The 19696-nt window shown below is 41.6% G+C and overlaps 1 protein-coding gene across 10 annotated transcripts in view; it reads right to left on the reverse strand.

The window, feature by feature from the left end:
* Positions 1-889: 889 nt before the first annotated feature.
* The window catches only part of CWH43 (cell wall biogenesis 43 C-terminal homolog), a 68935-nt gene continuing 50128 nt past the window's right edge, over positions 890-19696 (reverse strand). For 7 of the 10 annotated variants that reach the window (XR_011538757.1, XR_011538758.1, XM_070614984.1 and 4 more), the window contains one exon: positions 16319-16578. Coding sequence is in view for 8 of the 10 variants with exons in the window: in XM_070614984.1 (XP_070471085.1) it covers positions 16500-16578 (79 nt within the window). In the remaining 2 variants the exon portion in view is untranslated. Of the gene's footprint in view, positions 1158-12926; positions 13266-16318; positions 16579-19696 lie in introns of those variants that run through there. The other 3 variants (XM_070614978.1, XM_070614982.1, XM_070614979.1) reach the window with 2 other exon arrangements.

Here is a 19696-nt window from a genome sequence, read left to right on the forward strand (position 1 = left end):
CAACACCACACTGGGAGGTGGCACGCAAGGCCAGTGCCTGGATTTCTTAGCATTGCAAGCAATAGACATAGAGAACTTACCTTCCTTTCTTTACCCTACAGCTTTCTGCTCTAAGCCCTTGCCCATCTCAGCCTTGTCATATGTATGTCAGGACCTGTCACTCTCCTTGGATTTTAATTCTACCCCTCTGCAGCCTGGTGGCCAAAGAGGCTTCAACTTCAAGGACCCCTGTCCAGCATATGTTTATCCGCATGGTGGACTCTCAGGACACCAGTGCCACCTTCTGCCCCATCCTTCTCCTGTCGCCTGTGGGACTTGTGGCCCCTGCCTGCTCCTGTGGCTCAGATGCTACGCTCACTTGCCTGAGGGTACCAAGCCTCTGAGCTTGAGGGGGTAGGTGGAGCTGCACCTGGTGGAACAAAAGCCACTGTGGGATTATTGAAAACTGAGCAATCTTGGACCCAAATGACCAAGTCAGCTGCTCCCCTTCCATTTGTTCCTCTGTTGCCCTGGTTTGTGATGTACTGGCTTTGCTTTTCCTGCCCTGCTCTCTCTCCCCTGCCCCCATACTAGGAGCTCACATCAGATAGACATTCACTTTGATTAGAAAGTACTTTGGGAGACTTTCGTCTGGAGAAAAGTCACTTAGAAGTTCAATATAAGGGGGAGTCTGAATGGAGCCACGTATTCTGAATAAAGAACTTTAATTAATTACCCCGATAAGTTCTCAAGGCCCCCTTTTGTTCTTTGTGCCTCTTGACCCCTGGAAAGCTGCTTACCTCTTTAGTAATTTTCTCCTACGTGTGTTTCAGGCTGTGGTTTCTCTGGCCTTGATTCTTCATTGTCATACTTTGAGTTCCCACAAAAGCAGAGCATGAGACAAGGATTTGTGGCAGGTAGTTTATGTAGGAGGCAATCTGAGGAAGAAGGAGAAGAGAGTAGTGAAAAATGACACAAGCAGAGAGGAAAAGCCAATAAAGAGTGCAATATCAAGGCTACCGTGGGCATCAGGGGCTCAACTCTGCTGGAACCAAAAGACATAAGGCTGGGGACTTAATCCATTGGCTCCTGCCTCAGTTGGAAAAGGGTCTCCAAGAGTGCCATCATTCCTACTCCTCCAGGAGAATTGCTCAAGCTCTCACTGCTTCTGGGAAAACCTTGAGGCAGAAAAGTGGAGAGACATGCAGAGCGTACTTGAGTGGTACTGAAATCAGAGATAGGCAAGGGGATGTGGACGCAGGTAGCAAGCTGCTACATCCATTGTTCCAATCCCATCTATTTTCTACCTTTCATAAACTTCTCAGTAATATTCCCAGGAAAGCTAAAAATCTCTGATCTGCTAATAATACCATTTCTTGTATTCCCGTACTATTATGGATTTATTCTTTTAAGAAATGTTTTCTGTACCTTTTCAATGAGACTTTCGACGGGAGGCGGATAGGCACGTGGGTTTAGTCTATCATCTTGATTCAATTGCAGAACTATGATCTCAATTCTAGGCATGGCTTCTAACAGTGTACTTGAGAAAGCCTAGGGTGGTGAAAAGGGAACTGATCCAGAAACCAAGAGACCTAGGTTCTACTTCCAGGTCTGTGCCTCACTAGCTATGCAATTTCCATCAAGCCACTCACCTCCCCTGGGTTTCGTGCTCTCATGTAAAAAATAAGCAAGTTGGCCAGATTAGGGGCTCTCAAACTTGGGGCTGCAATGTGTGACAAAAGGCCAGAAATAACAATAGCTTAAACAAGATAGAAACACAATTCTCTCACACATAACATAGGCAGCCCAAGACTCCCATGACAACTCCAGCATCTGCAGGGATCCAGGCTTCTTCTACTTGGTTCTTTCCTCTGCTACCCTCCACACATGCTTTCTCCATCATGGTCCAAGATGGCTGCTCTAGCTTTCACCCCCACATTCCAGCCACAGAAAGAAGAAAAGGCATGGCCCTCCCTTTAAGGACACTGCCTGGCAGTCTTACACAATACTTCTTCTTATATCCTGTTGTCAAGAACATGATCACTCCAAGCTGCAAGAGAGGCTGGAAAACGTAATCTTTTTTTCTGGATGTCCATGTGCCCCACTAACATTTGGAGATTCTTACAGAGACCAGAGAAAAATAAATTCTAGGTGACAGCTAGCAGGTTCTGCCATAATGGTATGTCTCATTGTGATTTGTATCACCAGGAAATCTATTACTAATAAAGTACTCAAGATTACTAATGAATTATTTTAAAAACGTGAATGAATTCCAGGTCATCCCTGTGTTAACACTTACTGTCTCTGCCTTGTATTCTGAGAAGTTTTCTTGAGAGCTGGTGTTAAGTTCAACAGTAGGGAAATGAGTAAAACGTAATCTTATTGCTGCTTAGTCTGTCGTGAATTACTGCTGCTAATAGTTGTGGCATTTTTTAGTCCTTCCCAACACTTGTGGTTTTGTCAAATGTGAATAGATTAATGAGAAAGCGTCATGCATTTATCTTAATGGTAATTGTCTTGGCTCTTACGAAGGGAAAAAGGTTAAGAAATTGTACACCAAATGAGCTCTAAAGTGATTATCAGCTCAAAAACATCTGCGATTCAGGGCATATAAATTCTCTTCTGCGTGAACCACTTGCAGAAGAATCACCTGGGAAACTTGTTAACAAAGCAGATTCCTAGGTCCCCTTCATACCAATAGAACAAAACTCTCTGGGGGTGAGGCCCAGAAATGTGCCGATTTCACAAGCTGTCCAGGTGATTCTTACAAACACTAAAGGTTAGGAGCACTTCCCAGGTCTCTTAGGGAAAGCTTTGGCCAACACTTTTCATCATCTCCCATGAACTAACTCAACTGTGTCCACTTGCCAGGCTGAAGCATGCACAGCTTAAGGCAGAGGCTACTGGCTCTGTCAGGATAATCAGTAACGTGGTTTTCCTAGCTGTTCCTCACAGCAGTGTGATTCTGAGCTGTTACAGTCTACAGCATCACCGACGCTGCTATTCTCTGCAGCTTGGATTTTGATGGAAAATCACATGCAACTCTTGGAAAGGGTAAATATTTTGAATAAACTCATTTGCTGCCCCCTTTACCTTTCTTATGTCAAGGCTTCACAAAGTGTAATACATCAGGTTATAGTCTGTAGATTGTAAGAGATTTTTTTGGCTTCCACACATATAACATACTGATTGTCTGGAGACTAATAGATCTACCTCAATAGGCAGAAGAGCTTAAACTGCTATGCTCCAGGGTCCACAGCCCACAGGGAAAAAGAGGAACCGAGCATCCATGTTGTGCTCAAGGCTAACTACGTGCTTCCAGGTACATGAGCTCATTGAACTCTCAGAACAGTCCCGCGAGAGAGTGACATCGCATTTTATTCTCATTTTCCAGAGTGATTAGGTAACTTGCTTAAGCTCACCCAGGAAGTAAAAGAATCTGACTGACCCTCCCCACCCCAAGGTTAATTAGCAAAATAGAAACAAAAGGGGAGAAGAGAATCTGTGGTTCTTGAGGCAGCACATTTCTACCACAGCATCATCTTCAAACTTTTTGATTTGAGCACCCCATCAGTAAAAACTTCTGAGTGCATCTCCATATGCGTATATTTATTTATAAATATGTTATATACGTTAGAAACCAGTCAGCTCTTCAAACTTTAGGGGGAATCAGAATCACTTGGAGAGTTGTTCAAGCACAGATCATCGGGCCCCACCCCTAGAGCTCAGAGATTCAGTATGTTTGAGACAGGACTCAAGAATTTGCATTTCTAACCGGTTCCCAGGTGACACGGATGCTGTCTGTGATGGACCTCACCCTCAATAGCATTGCAATAAGCATAACCCCACAATAGAAATTTAAAACACTAAAATACTATGGAACTAAATAGTCATTCTAATTCATACTTTTCCTGCACCCCGGATAATTGTCTCATACAACCCCACGATTAAAAAAAAAAACCCATTTTGGAAACCACGGCACTACGCTGAGCCACGCTGGCTTTCATTTCCAGAGAGGCAAGCTAGGTGGCACTTCATAAATCATAGATTTCCAAACAGCAGAAATTGGGTATAAAGGAGATAATAAAGGGACACATCAGATGAGCGCAGCTCACAGTCCCACTAATGTTCCCCCATAGTGCTCAAGTGCACTCTGCCTTTCATATTCCTCTGGCTCTACTCCTATCATCTCTCCTCTGCTTTAATTCCTTTCCCTTTGTGTTAACAGCTACCATCACTTTTAGGAAATGCAATCTAGCACTCCTGTTGTTCCTTTTATGGAAATTCTAGCCACTGCAAGTAGACGTGGTACTTGATATCCACAAAGCAAAAATGTTCCGAGTGAACGATGCTTTGATTGAACTTTAATTTTGCTGTTACTTTGAAGTCCTGGCTCTGCGTAAGCGACATGCTGTTCAGCATGATTACATTCAGAAGCACTTAGAAGGGAATTTTTCCCTGCTCACATATGATGTAGATTTCCAGGTCCTTTTGTAGATTTCTTCAGTGCTTTTACTGTTTGGTGAAAAATGGAGCAGGTTTATATGCAGTCAATGAAACATATCCCAGCACTTTGAAAGAGGAGAGACACGGTGTTTGAAAGACTCGGCGCATAAATTTAAATCTAAAGGACACTATAGAAATAGGCTATAGTAGCAATAGCAATAGGCTATTACAGCAGTATAATTATATATAAGTAAAATAACATATAATTAATAATATTATAATATAAAATAATATTATATAATGTAGCAAAAGGCTCAACTGTAATAAGAGAAAAGGAGAGGGTTAATACAGCCATTGCTTCACTGGAAGAGAAAAGAAGCATCTTTTGAAATGCTGATAAAGGAAAGTGGAAGCACAGCTTATTAGTCAAGACAAAGCGCCTTCTACCAGAGATAACCTCAGGATTTCCTGTGACCAAATCTGAGCGATAGAGCAAATGTCATGTACTGGGAGGTGCTTTTCAAAAAGCCATTTATAGTGTACAGGAAAACTGCTGTGAAACACGCTCGGCTTTTGTTGGATAATGTCTCCATTTAAAGCCAGATTCCAAAGGATTGATTTATATTGGTCAACAAAATGGCTCGTACTTATTTCTTTGCCCCATAGGTATATATTTCCTGACTAGTTTCCCATCCCCATGAATTTCATATAAATGGTGCTTCTTCCACAGGTTACGCCCCTTGCTTGCTCAGAACTCAAGCTAATATTAATCCAGCAGCATACACTAAGGGCAGCATCTGGAGCTACTGCAATTATCTATCTAAATCTTATGGAAAGTCTTCCACCCTTTCTATCTTGCACCTCATCTCATTCCTGCCTCATAAAGGAAATAGGTCAAATTGGAAAATAGAGACACTGGGAACACGTACCATCAGAAACACAAATACTTGAGGGCCCTTCTGGGACCTCAGATGCCTTGGATGCCCCCAATAACTTGTGTGTGTGTGTGTGTCTGTGTAGGGAAGGTTGACCCTGAGCTAACATCTGTTGCCAGTCTTCCTCTTTTTGCTTGAGGAAGATTGTTGTTGAGCTAACATCTGTGCCCATCTTCCTCTATTTTGTATGTGGGTCGCTGCCATAGCATGGCTTGATGAGCGGTGTATAGGTCCAAACCCACAAACCTGGGCCACCGAAGCAGAGCATGTGAACTTAACCACTATACCACCGGGCCAGCCCCACTCTCCCAATAACTTTTAAAAGAGGAGGAGCAACAAGAAGCAGTGTTAGCATATTATGTTGTTCAAAAGATATTTCTTTGAGTCCAACAAGATATATATACTGGCCTTGGAACCAGCAGTCCTGGGGTATGTCCCACCTTCCCCTACTTACTAGATGTGCCATTCTGGACAAGTCAACTCAATTAGTCTGAGTATTAGTTTCCTCATCTGGAAAATGCAAATAACACCTCCTGAAATCTAGCTGTGGCAGATTAAAGATGGCCACACACTTTCTGACACCTCTCCTATTGAGAGGTGGGGTCATGGTTCCCTATCCTTGGATTTAGCAACTCCTTTGGTGAATAGGATATAGTAGAAGTGACATTATTCCAATTTATGAGCCTAGGCCTTACTCTTCTGGAAGCTTCCATTTTCTCCCTCCTGGAATATTCATTTTGGGAGCTCTGAGCTGCCATATATAAAGTCCAACAACCCAACAACATGGAGAAAATAGCTAAGGGGCTCAGCTGAGTCCATCCTTCCAGCCATCCTCATTGGGCACTGCCATGTAAGTAAAGCCAGCTTGTACCCTCTGGTCCAGCACAGCCACCATCCACATGCCAGCAATGACCCCCGTCAGTGCCAAAGTCATGGAACAGGATTGTCCAGCCAGGTTCTGCCCAAATTTCTGACCCACAAAATCATGAGACATAGTTTATTATACAGTAATAGATAATCAGAACATTAGATAAAAAAGATGACTATGACGATCAAAAAGAAACTGTAGATAGAAAAGGACTTGTAAACTACAAAAGCGACATATTTTGTCAATATTATGCAAAAACATAGTCTCTGAACACAGGTGTTTACAATTAATTTTTGTGACATTTGTAATTTCTGTTTGGGGATGCTAAGTCAGTTGCCATCTGTGACAGTGGTAGACATGAAAAGAAATACATTCAACTTCTAGTTCTTTACTTTGATGAGGGCCAGAGCTTTGTGAGTAAGGGATCCTAATGCAAACTCCAGCTGAGGAAAGAATACACCATCGGGCTTTAAGTTATTCATTTCGTTAAGGAATTCGGAACAATGATTTGTTTTCTTTTCCTGTGAACATATTCACCTCAGAGCATTTTGAAATAATAATCTCAATTAACCAGGATATTCAAAGAACATGGTACTCTAATTATTTGAAAATTTCCTCAATGCTTCCTGTTGAAAATCTTTCCAAAACGCTGTAGTAACTTTCTTGCCTTAGTAAGTCATTCAGGAAATCCAAATTCTTGAAAAGATTGTGAAAAGTTAATTTAAAGTTGAGTATTTGAAACTTAAAATGCATTTTCCCATTGAGATAATGCTGTAAACAATAATAAGATTCCAAGACACAAAGCCAATAGAATTCCAAATGTGCTAGAATACTCCATAGTTATACATTTTAAGGTTTAAAAACAATTCCCATAACCAATTCTATTCACAGATTCTTTTTCTTAAAGCCTCATAAAATATACTCAACACTATCCAACCCTTTTCGTCAGATCTAGGGAGCCCTGAGGATGTCAGAGCCCATGAAGGTGGCAGCTTGAAGAGGACAGGGTCTGCATCCCTGAGCCCTGTGTATGTCTGGGCCTCAGCACAGTGCCTAGCACTCAACAAATGTTTGCTGTGGGTCCCTGAAGCAGCAGGGCACAGAGACTAAGACGGGCTTCAAGTCAGAGAGAACTAGCTTTGATTCTGCCCTGCTCTTGCAACAACCTGCTCTAGCGACAACAGTGGGCAAAGCTCAGCATCTCTAAGCCTCAGTTTGTTCAACAATAAAATGAGACTCAGTAGTGCCTACCACATGGAGCTCCTACAAAAACTCAACGCAACATTTTCTGTAAAGTCTCGGTACCATACCTGGCACACAGTTCGTTGTTGTTAGTGCTGTCCCGTCGATTCCAATTCCCATTGGCCTTGTGTACAGCAGAGAGGAACCCTGCCTGGTCTTTTTGTGCTATTGTCGCACTTTCCAGGCTATACCAAACAATGCTCCACTGTTATCTATAGGGTTTTCATGGCCAACGTTTTTGGAAGTGGGTGGCCAGGTCCTTATTCCTAGTCTGTCTTAGTCTGGAAGCTCTGCTGAAACCTGTCCACCATAAGTGACCCTGCTGGTACTTGAAATACCAGTGGCATAGCTTTCAGCATCACAGCAACACTCAGCCACAGTATGACAACCCACAGACAGGTGGTGTGGTTCCCTGACTGGAAAATGAACCTAGGCCATGGGGGTGAGAGTGCCAAATCTTAACCCCTAGACCACCACCGGCATACAGCAAGTGCTCAAAAAGTGGCAGCAATTATTATTACTATTGCCGAACACAGACTTATCTCATGTGTGGCTCCCAGATTATCCACTGCCCAATTCAGCAATTTAGGGGAGTGGCAGGACAAGAGAGGACATACAAGGAGAACCTATTACAACTTCTATTTATATTTCTTTTTATCCAGAAATATTGGAGAGAAACAAAGCTTTATGTACATTTGATTTATGGATTTATAGTAGTACATGTGTATAAGTTATAAGTAAATATATTGAGAGTGCATGTTCCAATTTTTTTTTTTTTTGATAGGGCTGCACACATCAAAACGTTTGGAGAACATTGACCTAATCCTTCAAATAAGTCACTGGAACCAAGGCAAGGGCAGAAGTAGACCCTGACCTCAAAGAAGGAGCCCAGCTGTGGGTAGAGGGAGCTAAACGTCCTTAGACACGAGAAGGAGCTTGAGTCTCTGTCTGTCTAGCCTCCAGCAGAGACGAGATCCTCAAGAAGGGAATGACATTGGAGGGGTGGAAGAGGGAGGGAGAGTGAGGGAGCGGGGAGAATTCTAATAGCCAACCGGCCAGCCAGGGAAACTCTCAGTGACAAAGTTAGCCAGCGAGTGGGCTCGGGCTCCTCTGGTCAGGGGACCTCACAAGGTGTGGGGAGGTAGAATTTCCACAGAGATGCTGACACTAGGACTAATAAAGTGAAGGGGAGAAATGAGGTCAAAGAAGTGGGTGGGAAAGGCATCTCCACTGGAGATACGGACACTGCACTAGTGGGGGTTCAGGGTGGGGAGAAATGGATGCAGATGGAAGGTCCCAGTAGGGTGGTGAGTTCAGGGCTGGGGCAATGTCTGTGTATCTGAGACACGTTAAGACAGATAGACAACTCAATTTGGAACACCGGTTTCCATGGTGTAGAGATTTGGACTACCTATCAGATCCTCATGAAAGACCCTGGAAATGCTTTCCCCACCAAGTTTTATAAGAGGCAATATCATATGGAAGGTAGCATGCTGGAACAGGCAGTCAAGAAAACTATTCTCGTTCCAGCTTCTCTATTATTTAGCTGTGTCCTTGTGTAAGTCACCTAGTGCCTCTGAATTCAGTTTTCTCACGTGCAGAACGAGAGAGCTGACTGACATAATCTCTAGGTTCCCTTCCCGCCCTGTGATTATGAATTCCAGGATTCCGAAATGGTCATGCTCTCTTATGATTTGCCTCTTATGCCTAAAAATTGAGTGCAGGGAAAAATTACAGTTTATGAAGGGTGTCTGCTTATTTGTGTTATCAATCAATGTTTGACTAAGTGGTTCTCATTCTAGAGTCTTCTTTAATGTCTTTACTCTGAAATTACTTAACTAGATTACTGCTCCTATTAGCTGCTCACATAATGAAGGCAGCTCAAGGCATTAACTCTTCTAGAACTCCTTGGTACAGATTAAGGTAATCTAACTATGAGAGAGAGAAAAGAGAGAGACTGGGTTATTAGCTCAGAGGAAGCTATAGCTAAAATAATCAGATGCTTCCCAAATACATGGGAATGAAAATAGCTACTGACCCAACTGTATAAAATAGGATAAATTCACCAGTCCACAATACAGCAGATAAGCACTTTTCCCTTTTGTCTTGTCTCTTCCATGGTCCCTGGAATCTATCTGATCATCTAAAAAGTGTACTGGAATTCAAAAAACAAACAGGAAATGGGAGCCAAGAGGACACAACTCTTGAACTGCCAGATTGCTCTAAGTGGAAAATTGGCTGACGAGCAGCTAGGGAAGAAAAGACCTTGGTCTCCAGAGCGGAGGAGACATCAACTGTGAAGAGTATGTCCACTGCAAAGTAGGGGGAGAGATTTGCAAGTTTTCGTTTTCCCCTGGAGAAATGCCTTCCTCACTCTACAGACCACTCCCACCCCAGGCTGGGCGTCACTGTGTTATCAGACCTGTTCTCCTAGTCAGTTGGGCTGCTGTAACAAACTACCACAGACCGAATGGCAGTAAATATTTCTCGCAGCTCCAGAGACCTGGAAGTACAAGATGAAGGTGCCGGCAGATCCGGTATCTGATGAGGGCCCCCTCCCTGATTGGCAGGTGGCCATCTTCTCCTTGTATCCTCATATGGCGGAGAGCAGAGAGAGAAAGCTCTCATGTCTCATCTTATAAGGCCACTAATCCCACCCATGACAGCTCCAGTCTCATGACTTAATTACCTCTCAAAGGCTCCACCACTTAATACCACTACATTAGGGGTTAGGATTTCAAAATATGAATTTGGGGGGGACAGAAACATTCAGTCCATAATACCTGTCCCCCTAAGGACATACTCAAGAAACAGATGAATTCTCATCTTAAATTTAAAGAGAATCTAGAAAAAAAGAAAACAAAAACCATATTCAACATCTTGCTAGCTAGCTAAATTTTTTAAAGGAAAAAAAAAATCTAAGTGGAAAACTGCCCGAAATGATAAAAAATGTTTACAGAGATATGGTTAGAACATTTCTGTTGTGCCAAAAAAGAAAAAGAAAAAAAGCCCAGAGAAATGTTTATACGGTGTTTACTCTACTAGGAAGCATTGCAAACACAAGGCATCTGGACACTTTCCTTCCCTACAAAGTAAACTGGAACTGAAGAGGAATCAAATCCTCCTGGATCCAATTATAGAATATGGACTCTGGTGTTATCACTAACAAGAACTGTAAACTTCCACAGAATCGGTTTCATTTCTAATCTACCGATTTCCTCAGAGACCTTAAAAGTGGGGAGAGTTAAGAGCATGCTGTATTTTGCTGGATGGACAGATTATACTCGTTTACCAATCGTTTCAAGTTCAACCACATCATCCAAGTCTCCAAAGCCGTCCCCTTGAGTTCTCAGGATGGCAACCTGCCCTCCCACCAATTTCCCACCAGCCTTAGCCTCCTACTCCAAGGCAGGCCAAGGGTCTTCTCAAAAGGGCTGAGCAATCAGAGAAACTGTGGTCAGCCACACCCCCACCCCACCCAAAACAGCAGAATCTTTATTTTACCTCCGGACTCAACAACGGCAAGCATGTGCCAGGCTGAAAGGGTTAGAGGCACTCTGAGTTACTATGCTTGCATTGGAATAATCCCCATCAGGTTAAAGGGGATTACATAATACCCATCCTCCATGTACTTTCTGTTAGAACTAGTGCAAGGTTGGGGGCTAGTCCGGTGGCGCGGCAAAGTTCATACGTTCTGCTTCAATGGCCCAGGGTTCGCTGGTTTGGAACCTGGGTACGGACCTATGCACTGCTTGTCAAGCCATGCTGTGGCAGGTGTCCCACATAGAAAGTAGAGAAAGGTGGGCACAGATGTTAGCTCAGGGCCAGTCTTCCTCAGCAAAAAGAGGAGGACTGGCAGTAGTTAGCTCAGGGCTAATCTTCCTCAAAAAAGAAAAAAAGAAAGTAGAGGAAGATGGGCACAGAGCACAGATGTTAGCTCAGGGCCAGTCTTCCTCAGCAAAAAGAGGAGGATTGGTGGCAGATGTTTGCTCAGGGCTAATCTTCCTTAAAAAACAAAACAAAAGAAAAACAAAAAAAAGAGAAAGTTTTAATAAAGGGAAGTGATGAGAAAATATAGCAAATACACTCAAACGAAAAGAAATGAAGGGAGAAATGTTACTATAAATGTAGAATTCAAGAAAAAAAGCACTTAGGAGAGCAAAGTTATTTTTTATTGATAAAAATTGTGATCCACGGTGAGACTTAATTGTAATAATGCTTTATGTAATAAATAAAACAGTATTCAAAAAATACAATATCTCATAATACCATTAGCATGATTAATGTTAATCATTAATTATATAATTAATACTAATACCTATCGTCTAACTTTGTTTTCTGTAATTAAATTTTGATATATATATTCTCTAATATATTCTCTAAGGTGTAATTTTTAACTCAGAGGCAGTTTCTTAAACAGTATTTACTAGTAAAAATTGATATAAAACTTCTGAAGGGCAATTAAAAAACAACCTTGGGGGCTGGCCTGGTGGCACAGCTGTTAAGTTCGCACATTCTGCTTCGGCAGCCCAGGGTTCTTGGGTTCGGATCCTGGGTGCAGACATGGCACTGCTTGGCATGCCACGCTGTGGTAGGCGCCCCACATATAAAGTGGAGGAAGATGGGCACAGATGTTAGCTCAGGGCCAGTCTTCCTCAGCAAAAAGAGGAGGATTGGCAGTAGTTAGCTCAGGGCTGATCTTCCTCCAAAAAAAAAAAATCTTGGTAATAAACCATGGTCACAGTGAACTGTGAACTGATTTCAGCTTACTTCACACAGAGGGCAGCTTTACTCATGGCCACAAACTTTACCCCAAATATGGAGCCTTTGTGACCCAATAGACTTAAGCAGAGATTGGATGGCCCATTACAACTTGTCCCTCCAAATGAAAGAATGTAGGGCACGTCCAGTCCCTCTTATGGAAACCCCTTTTGTACAATGACTCATCATACAGAACTTCTTGGCTTTGGTTTAGATATAGAGGCAGAATGGTGTTTGTATGGAAAAAGCACAGGTCTGAGAGTCAGGGGACCAGGGCTTTTTCTTTTCTTTTTTTCTTTTTAAAGATTTTATTTTTCCTTTTTCTCCCCAACACCCCCCGGTACATAATTGTGAATTTTTAGTTGTGGGTCCTTCTAGTTGTGACATATGGGACACCACCTCAGCATGGCCTGATGAGCAGTGCCATGTCCACGGCCAGGATTCGAACCGGCGAAACCCGGGGCTGCTGAAGCGGAGCGTGAGAACTTAACTACTCAGCCACAGGGCTGGCCCTCAGGGTTTCCTTCTTGACTCAACTACTTGTACAACCTTGGGCAAGTCATTTGACCTTGGTGTGCCTTAGTTTCCTCATCAGTAAAATGAGGATAATAATACCTACCTCCCACACAAGGCTGTTGTGAGGGTTATCTGTGAAAACAGATGACATATTTGGAAGCGTTTTAACGTCATAATAACTTCTTAAATGCAAGGTATTATTATCATTGTTAACAGTTTCATTCTCTTGTTATTCATCTTGTGGTTATTGATATTATTATTATTACTCTATCACTACCTGATTTTCACACATTATTGTTACTGTTATTACTAATGTTGTTATTCCCCTCCAAATGCTGACCTTTCTTTCAACAGCTTAGAGGGCAGTCAAGATATTTAAGAGCAGACTGCTTTTGGCTAAGTCATCCCACTGGTTACAAGCGAAGTCAACGTAGGACACTGCTCTCTTCCCCACACGCTCACCTCCCGGAGCTGGTTAATAGTAACGGAAAATGTTTTCAGTGCAGGAAGTATCAACCCTTAAAAGAAAAGACGAGAGAAAGATAGTTAATCTGATTTGCATTACAAATTAATAGAAATTTGGAGGAGGTATGGAAAACCAGAGAAGAGGGAGATGCCTAAACTACACGATGTGGAGACAAAAGATTTGTAAATCAAGGGAGTATCAGGTTATGGTGTTCGAAGACGTTTTGAGTTTTCGTAATGTAAATCCCCTCTCTGTCTTCCCAAACGTTCAGTAAAATACGCTACCCACTAAAACACACGGTGAGAGTGTTTTGTTCTTCTTTGTTTTGAGGAAGTCAAGGAAAGAACTGATTCTACGTTTGCTGGGCACAGTAGAGACGGCACTTGCTGTCTGCGTGTGGATCTGCCTCCCAGAACTTTGGGAAATACTAAGCACCTCCTGAGAGCTGGGCACTGGCTAGGTGCATTAAATGCATTCTCTCCTTGTATTTACCTTGCATTGTAGCATAATCCAAATGTGAGAAATGCAAGAGTAAGACCACCTATGAACTGAACTGTGACAGTAGAAGGAGATCAGTGAGAGAAGTGACCGTAAAAATGTGAATCTTGCCCTTAACTTCCCACAATTCACAGAAATCTTGGGGAGGACACTGTGTTCAGGAGGAAGTGGAATCGGGGTTCTGGCCATCTTATCCAGAGCTGAAACGTAAGGAGACCCCAGTTGGCATCTGGGTTACATAACCTTACAGTATTGTTGTCAGAGATGATGTTGCTAAAGTACTTGGCTCAATAGAGTGTCAACAGTCAGTAGTTACCATTCAAGCTGTCTTTGTATCTTTCTGTCTCCCGAACTTGGCAATTAGGATCCAGAGGAAAGGGCAATGTCTTTTCAGTTAAGTGACACCTGCTACTGCCACCACGTGCCTAGCACAGTACTATGGATATAAGAGACACTAAGTAAATACATTTGTTGTTGTCGGGCTCTCAAAGTTTCTCAAATATGAATAGGTTCAGGACTGTATTAGTTATCTATAGAGGCATAGCAAATTACCCCAATACACAGTTGGCTTAAAACAATAGTTATTATCTGTTAAGAATTCAGGAGCGGCTAAACTAGATGGTTGGGCTTAGGTCAAGATGTCCGCTGGGGCTGAAGTACAATCTGAAATGTGGCTGGGGCTGGAGGTTCCACGTCGACGGTGGCTCATTCACATGGCTGTTGGCAAGAAGAGGCCTCAGGTCCTCACCATCTTTCCACAGGGCTGCTCAGGACATGGCTGGCTTCTCCCAGAGCCAAGAGGGTGAGAATTAAGGCAGGAGCCACAATATTTTTCTTTAACCTAAGCTTGGAAGTTGCATGTCATCTCTTTCACTTTATTTTTTTCACCAGAAGTGGGTCACTAAGTCCAGCCCAAATTCAAAAAGAGGTGAATTAGGTTCCAGCTTTTGAAGGAAGTGCCAAATCATTTGTGGATATATTTTTAAAACCATCACTGGGATGTAATGTTTTACATACGGCAGTGTGCTCAAAATGTGTTTACTAAATAGATCCAAGGAACCTGAGACTGCAACATAAAACCTTTGCAAATTCTCTTGTAATTTTTATCTCTGCCCAAAATGATAAAACAACATTCAGAGCCCTTTCCAGTTGTAAGATGTTATGTGCCTCCCTGAACAACAGTCAAATCACTATTCCCTGTGGAGACGGTGCTCTTGGGTCGGATTCTCCCCATCACTGACCTGCTAGGTTTGGGGAAGAAAATTACACTGCAGGTGGGAATGCAAACTGGTGCAGCCACGAGGGAAAACAGTATCGAGATGTCTCAAAAAATTAAAAATAGAACTACCATATGATCCAGCTAGTCCACTTCTGGGTATTCATACAAAGAGGATGAAATCAACATTCAAAGACATTTATGCACCCCTATGTTCATCGCGGCATTATTCACAATAGCCAAGATGTGGAAGCAGCCCAAACGCCCATCAACAGATGAATGGACAAAGAAGATGTGGTATATATACACAATGGAACACTACTCATCCATAAAAAAAGACAAAAGCGTGCCATTTGCAACAACATGGATGCACCTTGAAGGTATTATGCTAAGTGAAATAAGTCAGACAAAGACAAATACCGCATGATTTCACTCATATGTGGAAGATAAACAAATGCATGGACAAGAACAGGTTAGTGGTTACCGGAGGGGAAGGGAGTGAGGGGAGGGCAAAAGGGGTAAAGGGGCACACATCTATGGTGACAGAGAAAGACAAGACTATTGGTGATGAACACAAGGCAGTCTATACAGAAACTGATATATAATAATGTACACCTGAAATGTACACAATGTCATAAGCCAATATGACCTTAGTAAAATAGTTTTTTAAATAAAGCCTTGGGCTGGCCCAGTGGCGCAGCCATTAAGTGCACACATTCTGCTTTGGTGGCCAGGGGTTCGCCGGTTTGTATCCTGGGTGCGGACATGGCACCACCTGGCAAAAGCCATGCTGTGGTAGGTGTCCCACATATAAAGTGGAGGAAGAGGGGCATGGATGTGAGCTCAGGGCCAGTCTTCCTCAGCAAAAAGAGGAGGATTGGCAGCAGATGTTAGCTCAGGGCTAATCTTTCTCAAAAAAAAAAAAAAAAAAAGCCTTGAATGCCAAAAAAAGAAATTCACTCTGTGGGACCCCTGTGTGTGTTGAGGTGTGCTCCCTGACATCTGGTGGCCTGACTGACCGGAGACAACAGAACAGCGTGTCATGTGGGGAGTGATATAAGTTTGGGAGGAAAGACAGATGATTCCACCAGAGCTCAGAGAAGGACGGTGAGGGGCATGGTGCTGCTGCTGCTGGGTCAGCAATGGCTATATATACACGTCTTCTTCTAACAAGTAGTCTTGATCTTTAAACATTTTTTTCCTCCTTTGTCCCAAGAAGGATTTAAGTCTGCTTGACTTTTGTGAGTAGTCCTTCTAGCTCATCAATAAATCAATTTTCTATTTTTAAGCATTAAGAAGGTAAGACACTTTTATTGTTTTATCTCTAATAGCAAAACTTTCTTATATTACCCCCATATTCTATTTTTTATCAAAAACTTAAGGAAAACAACTTGGAGAAATGCTTTTATTACACAATATATTTTATAAATTGATGGATTATCCCCCTGTATAGATAGCATATTTTTCATTCTTTGTATGTGGTTTCCCACTTTCATTCATCTCTTCTTTTTATCTTGCATACTTTTGTTTTCCTTAGACTTGCCCAGTCAATGAATTCTTGTTTTAAATAGCTCATAAAAAGTATTTGGGAGTACTCATATGAAAATGATGGTTGTTCTCAAAATTGTGTCCTTCCTTGTAGGATCCAAACCTAAAAAAAAGTAATTGGCATGTAAACACCATTCAGAAAACTATGTTCTTATGTCAAATTTCAACCATAATCTATTGTGGTTTTGCTTATCTATCATAAGACCAGGAGAGATGTGATCAACTTATAAAATAGCAAAGAAATAAAGGATTCATGCATATGGGAAAGGCAAACTAAAATTTTAGCCTTCGAAGGCCTCTTCCCATGGTTATGGATCATTCCAAAAGCACAGCTGTTTAAGAATTATTGGCGGAAGATATTGGTGAAAAACAAGTCTGGATTTTCTCTCTAGTCATCAGTTTGAATAATATTCATTTTATAGGTAAAGTGATGGTGACACCTGAAATGTTATTCATGTTACATTTACACATATATAGAATCTATTTTGGCACAATTTCAAGTTCTAAGGCTTCTAGAAGTGTTCAGGTGCTACAGATTAATGGTTTACTCTCCTGATGAATAATTATTTAATTATATAGCTCTGGTTGGTATGACGAAATATGAAGGAAGCTAAGACCTGAGCACACGAAGCCATTGACTTTCTCTTCTTTATCAGAAACTGCAATATTCAAGTAACCTCCATACTGTAGAAGAGAGGAGTTCTGTTTACTTTCTCATCTCAAAACAATAATAAAGAATATTAAAATTTTGCATAACCTTCCGTCTGCTATTCCATGACTAGAACTGAGTCCTGAGGAAGTAATCAAAGATATACCCAAAGATATAATAAGGAGCCGCTGGAAGAGTCTCTATAATAATGAAAGAATAAATGTGCAAAAACAGCTAAATTGGTTAGCTAAGTTTGGTACATCCACACAATGGACTATTATGCAATCATTAAAAATATTTTCAGGGACCAGCCTGGTGGCGCAGTGGTTAAGTGCCCATGTTCTGCTTTGGTGGCCTGGGGTTCGCTGGTTTGAATCCCAGGTGCGGACATGGCACCACTTGGCAAGCCATGCTGTGGCAGGCGTCCCACGTATAAAGTAGAGGAAGATGGGCACGGATGTTAGCTCAGGGCCAGTCTTCCTCAGCAAAAAGAGGAGGATTGGCAGCAGATGTTAGCTTAGGGCTAATTGTTCTCAAAAACAAAAACAAAAACAAAAACATTGATCTCCCTTGCCCAAACAAAACAAAAAAAGGAAAAATAAATATTAATAAAATAGCATAATATTAAAAAAAATATTTTCAGAAGAATACTTTATTATGGAAGGAATTCATCATATACTATTTGGATGAAAGAAACCAGATTAACAAATAGACTGACTACACATACACATATGCATACATATATGTATATATGTTCAGATACTTACAAAGGTGAGATAATTGTGTGATATATAGATATACTTGCATATAAAAAGCAAAGATGTATCCAAAAACATTACCAGCAATAACCTTTGAAGTGCTTCTCACCCCACTGCAACATAAGCTCCACAGGACAAGACTTGGTCTTATTCATTACTCTGTCCTCAGTATCTAGCACAAGGCCTGGCATGGTGCTGGGATCGTGGTACTCAGTGAATATTTGTTGAATAAAGGAATGGGATTTTTGGTGAACTTAGTATTCCTTGTTTCTATTTTATAAATTTTCATATGTATATATTTTGTAAGAAGGAATTTTAAAAGTAAGGCAGGAGTCCTACTTATGCTTCTGTTATTCTCATAAGTAAACTGAGTGGGAAAGCAGATGTAGCTCCCTTCACAGTTGGTGTGGATCAAGCTGCAGATCTGATCAGCCTAAAATTTTTTTTTTTTGAGGAAGATTAGCCCTGAGCTAACTACTGCCCGTCCTCCTCTTTTTTGCTGAGGAAGCCTGCCCTGAGCTAACATCATGCCCATCTTCCTCTACTTTATATGTGGGATGCCGACCACAGCATGGCATGCTAAGCAGTGCCATGTCCGCACCTGGGATCTGAACCGGCAAACTCTGGGCTGCTGAGAAGTGGAATATGCAAACTTAACTGCTGTGCCACCAGGCCAGCCCCTAAAATATTTTATTTGGATTTCTCACACTCCTGGTAAATGAAGAATAAGGAAATAGGGAAATTTTTTTTCTTCCCGGATCTTCCAGCTTCCATTTAAGAAGTTACCTCAAAATCACCCAAGCAGAACAGAAAAGAGAAAAAAGAATTAGACAGAATGACAACAGTCTAAGGGAACTCTGGGACAATATCAAGTGTGCTAACATTTGGATTATAGGTGTCCCAGAAGGAGAAGAGAGAGACAAAGGGGCAGAAAATTTATTTGTAGAAATAATAGATGAAAATTTTCCTAACCTGAGGAAGGAAACAGACATCCAAATTCAGGAAGCACAGAGAGCTCCAAACAAGATAAGCCCAAAGAGGCCCACCAAGACATATTATAATTAAACTGTCAAGAATGAAAGACAAAGAGAGAATCCTAAAAGCAGCAAGAGAAAGGCCACAAGTGACATATAAAGGGAAACCCATCAGGTTATCAGCAGACTTCTCAGCTGAGTCCCTACAGGTGAGAAGAGAATGGCACGAATTTAAAGTGCTAAAAGGAAAAGACCTACAGCCAAGAATACTCTATCCATCAAGGTTGTCATTCAGGATGGAAGGGGAGATAAAGAGCTTCCCAGACAAGCAAAAATTAAAGGAGTTTATCACCAAGAAACCAGCTCTGCAAGAAATGCTGAAGGGACTTATTTAAGGGGGAAAGCAATGACCACAAATAGAGATTTAAAAAAATTATTAAAAAAACAAAACAACAACAACAAAAAACCAGGCAATAAAATCACTTGTAAGGTAAAAATACAGTTAAGGTAGCAGATCGACTACCTGTGAAGATAATATGAAGGTTAAACGACAAATGTACTAAAATCACCTATTTCAATGATAAGAGGGTAATGGATAGACAAACACTAAACAAGAGACTATATATGATTTGAAAAACATATAATGTGGGAGGAGGGGAGTGAAAAAGTAGAGCTTTTAAAAGAGGTCGAGCTAAAGAGTCTATCAACTCAATACAGACTGTTATATGCATAGAATATTAAATAGGATCCTCATGGTAATCACAAATCAGAAACCTATAACGAGCAAGAAAAAAAGTAAGACAAAAGAAATCAATCATATTACTAAAGATAGCCATCAAA

The sequence above is a fragment of the Equus przewalskii genome, chromosome 3 (genome assembly GCF_037783145.1).
Source record: "Equus przewalskii isolate Varuska chromosome 3, EquPr2, whole genome shotgun sequence".
In the NCBI taxonomy this organism is placed as follows: domain Eukaryota; kingdom Metazoa; phylum Chordata; class Mammalia; order Perissodactyla; family Equidae; genus Equus; species Equus przewalskii.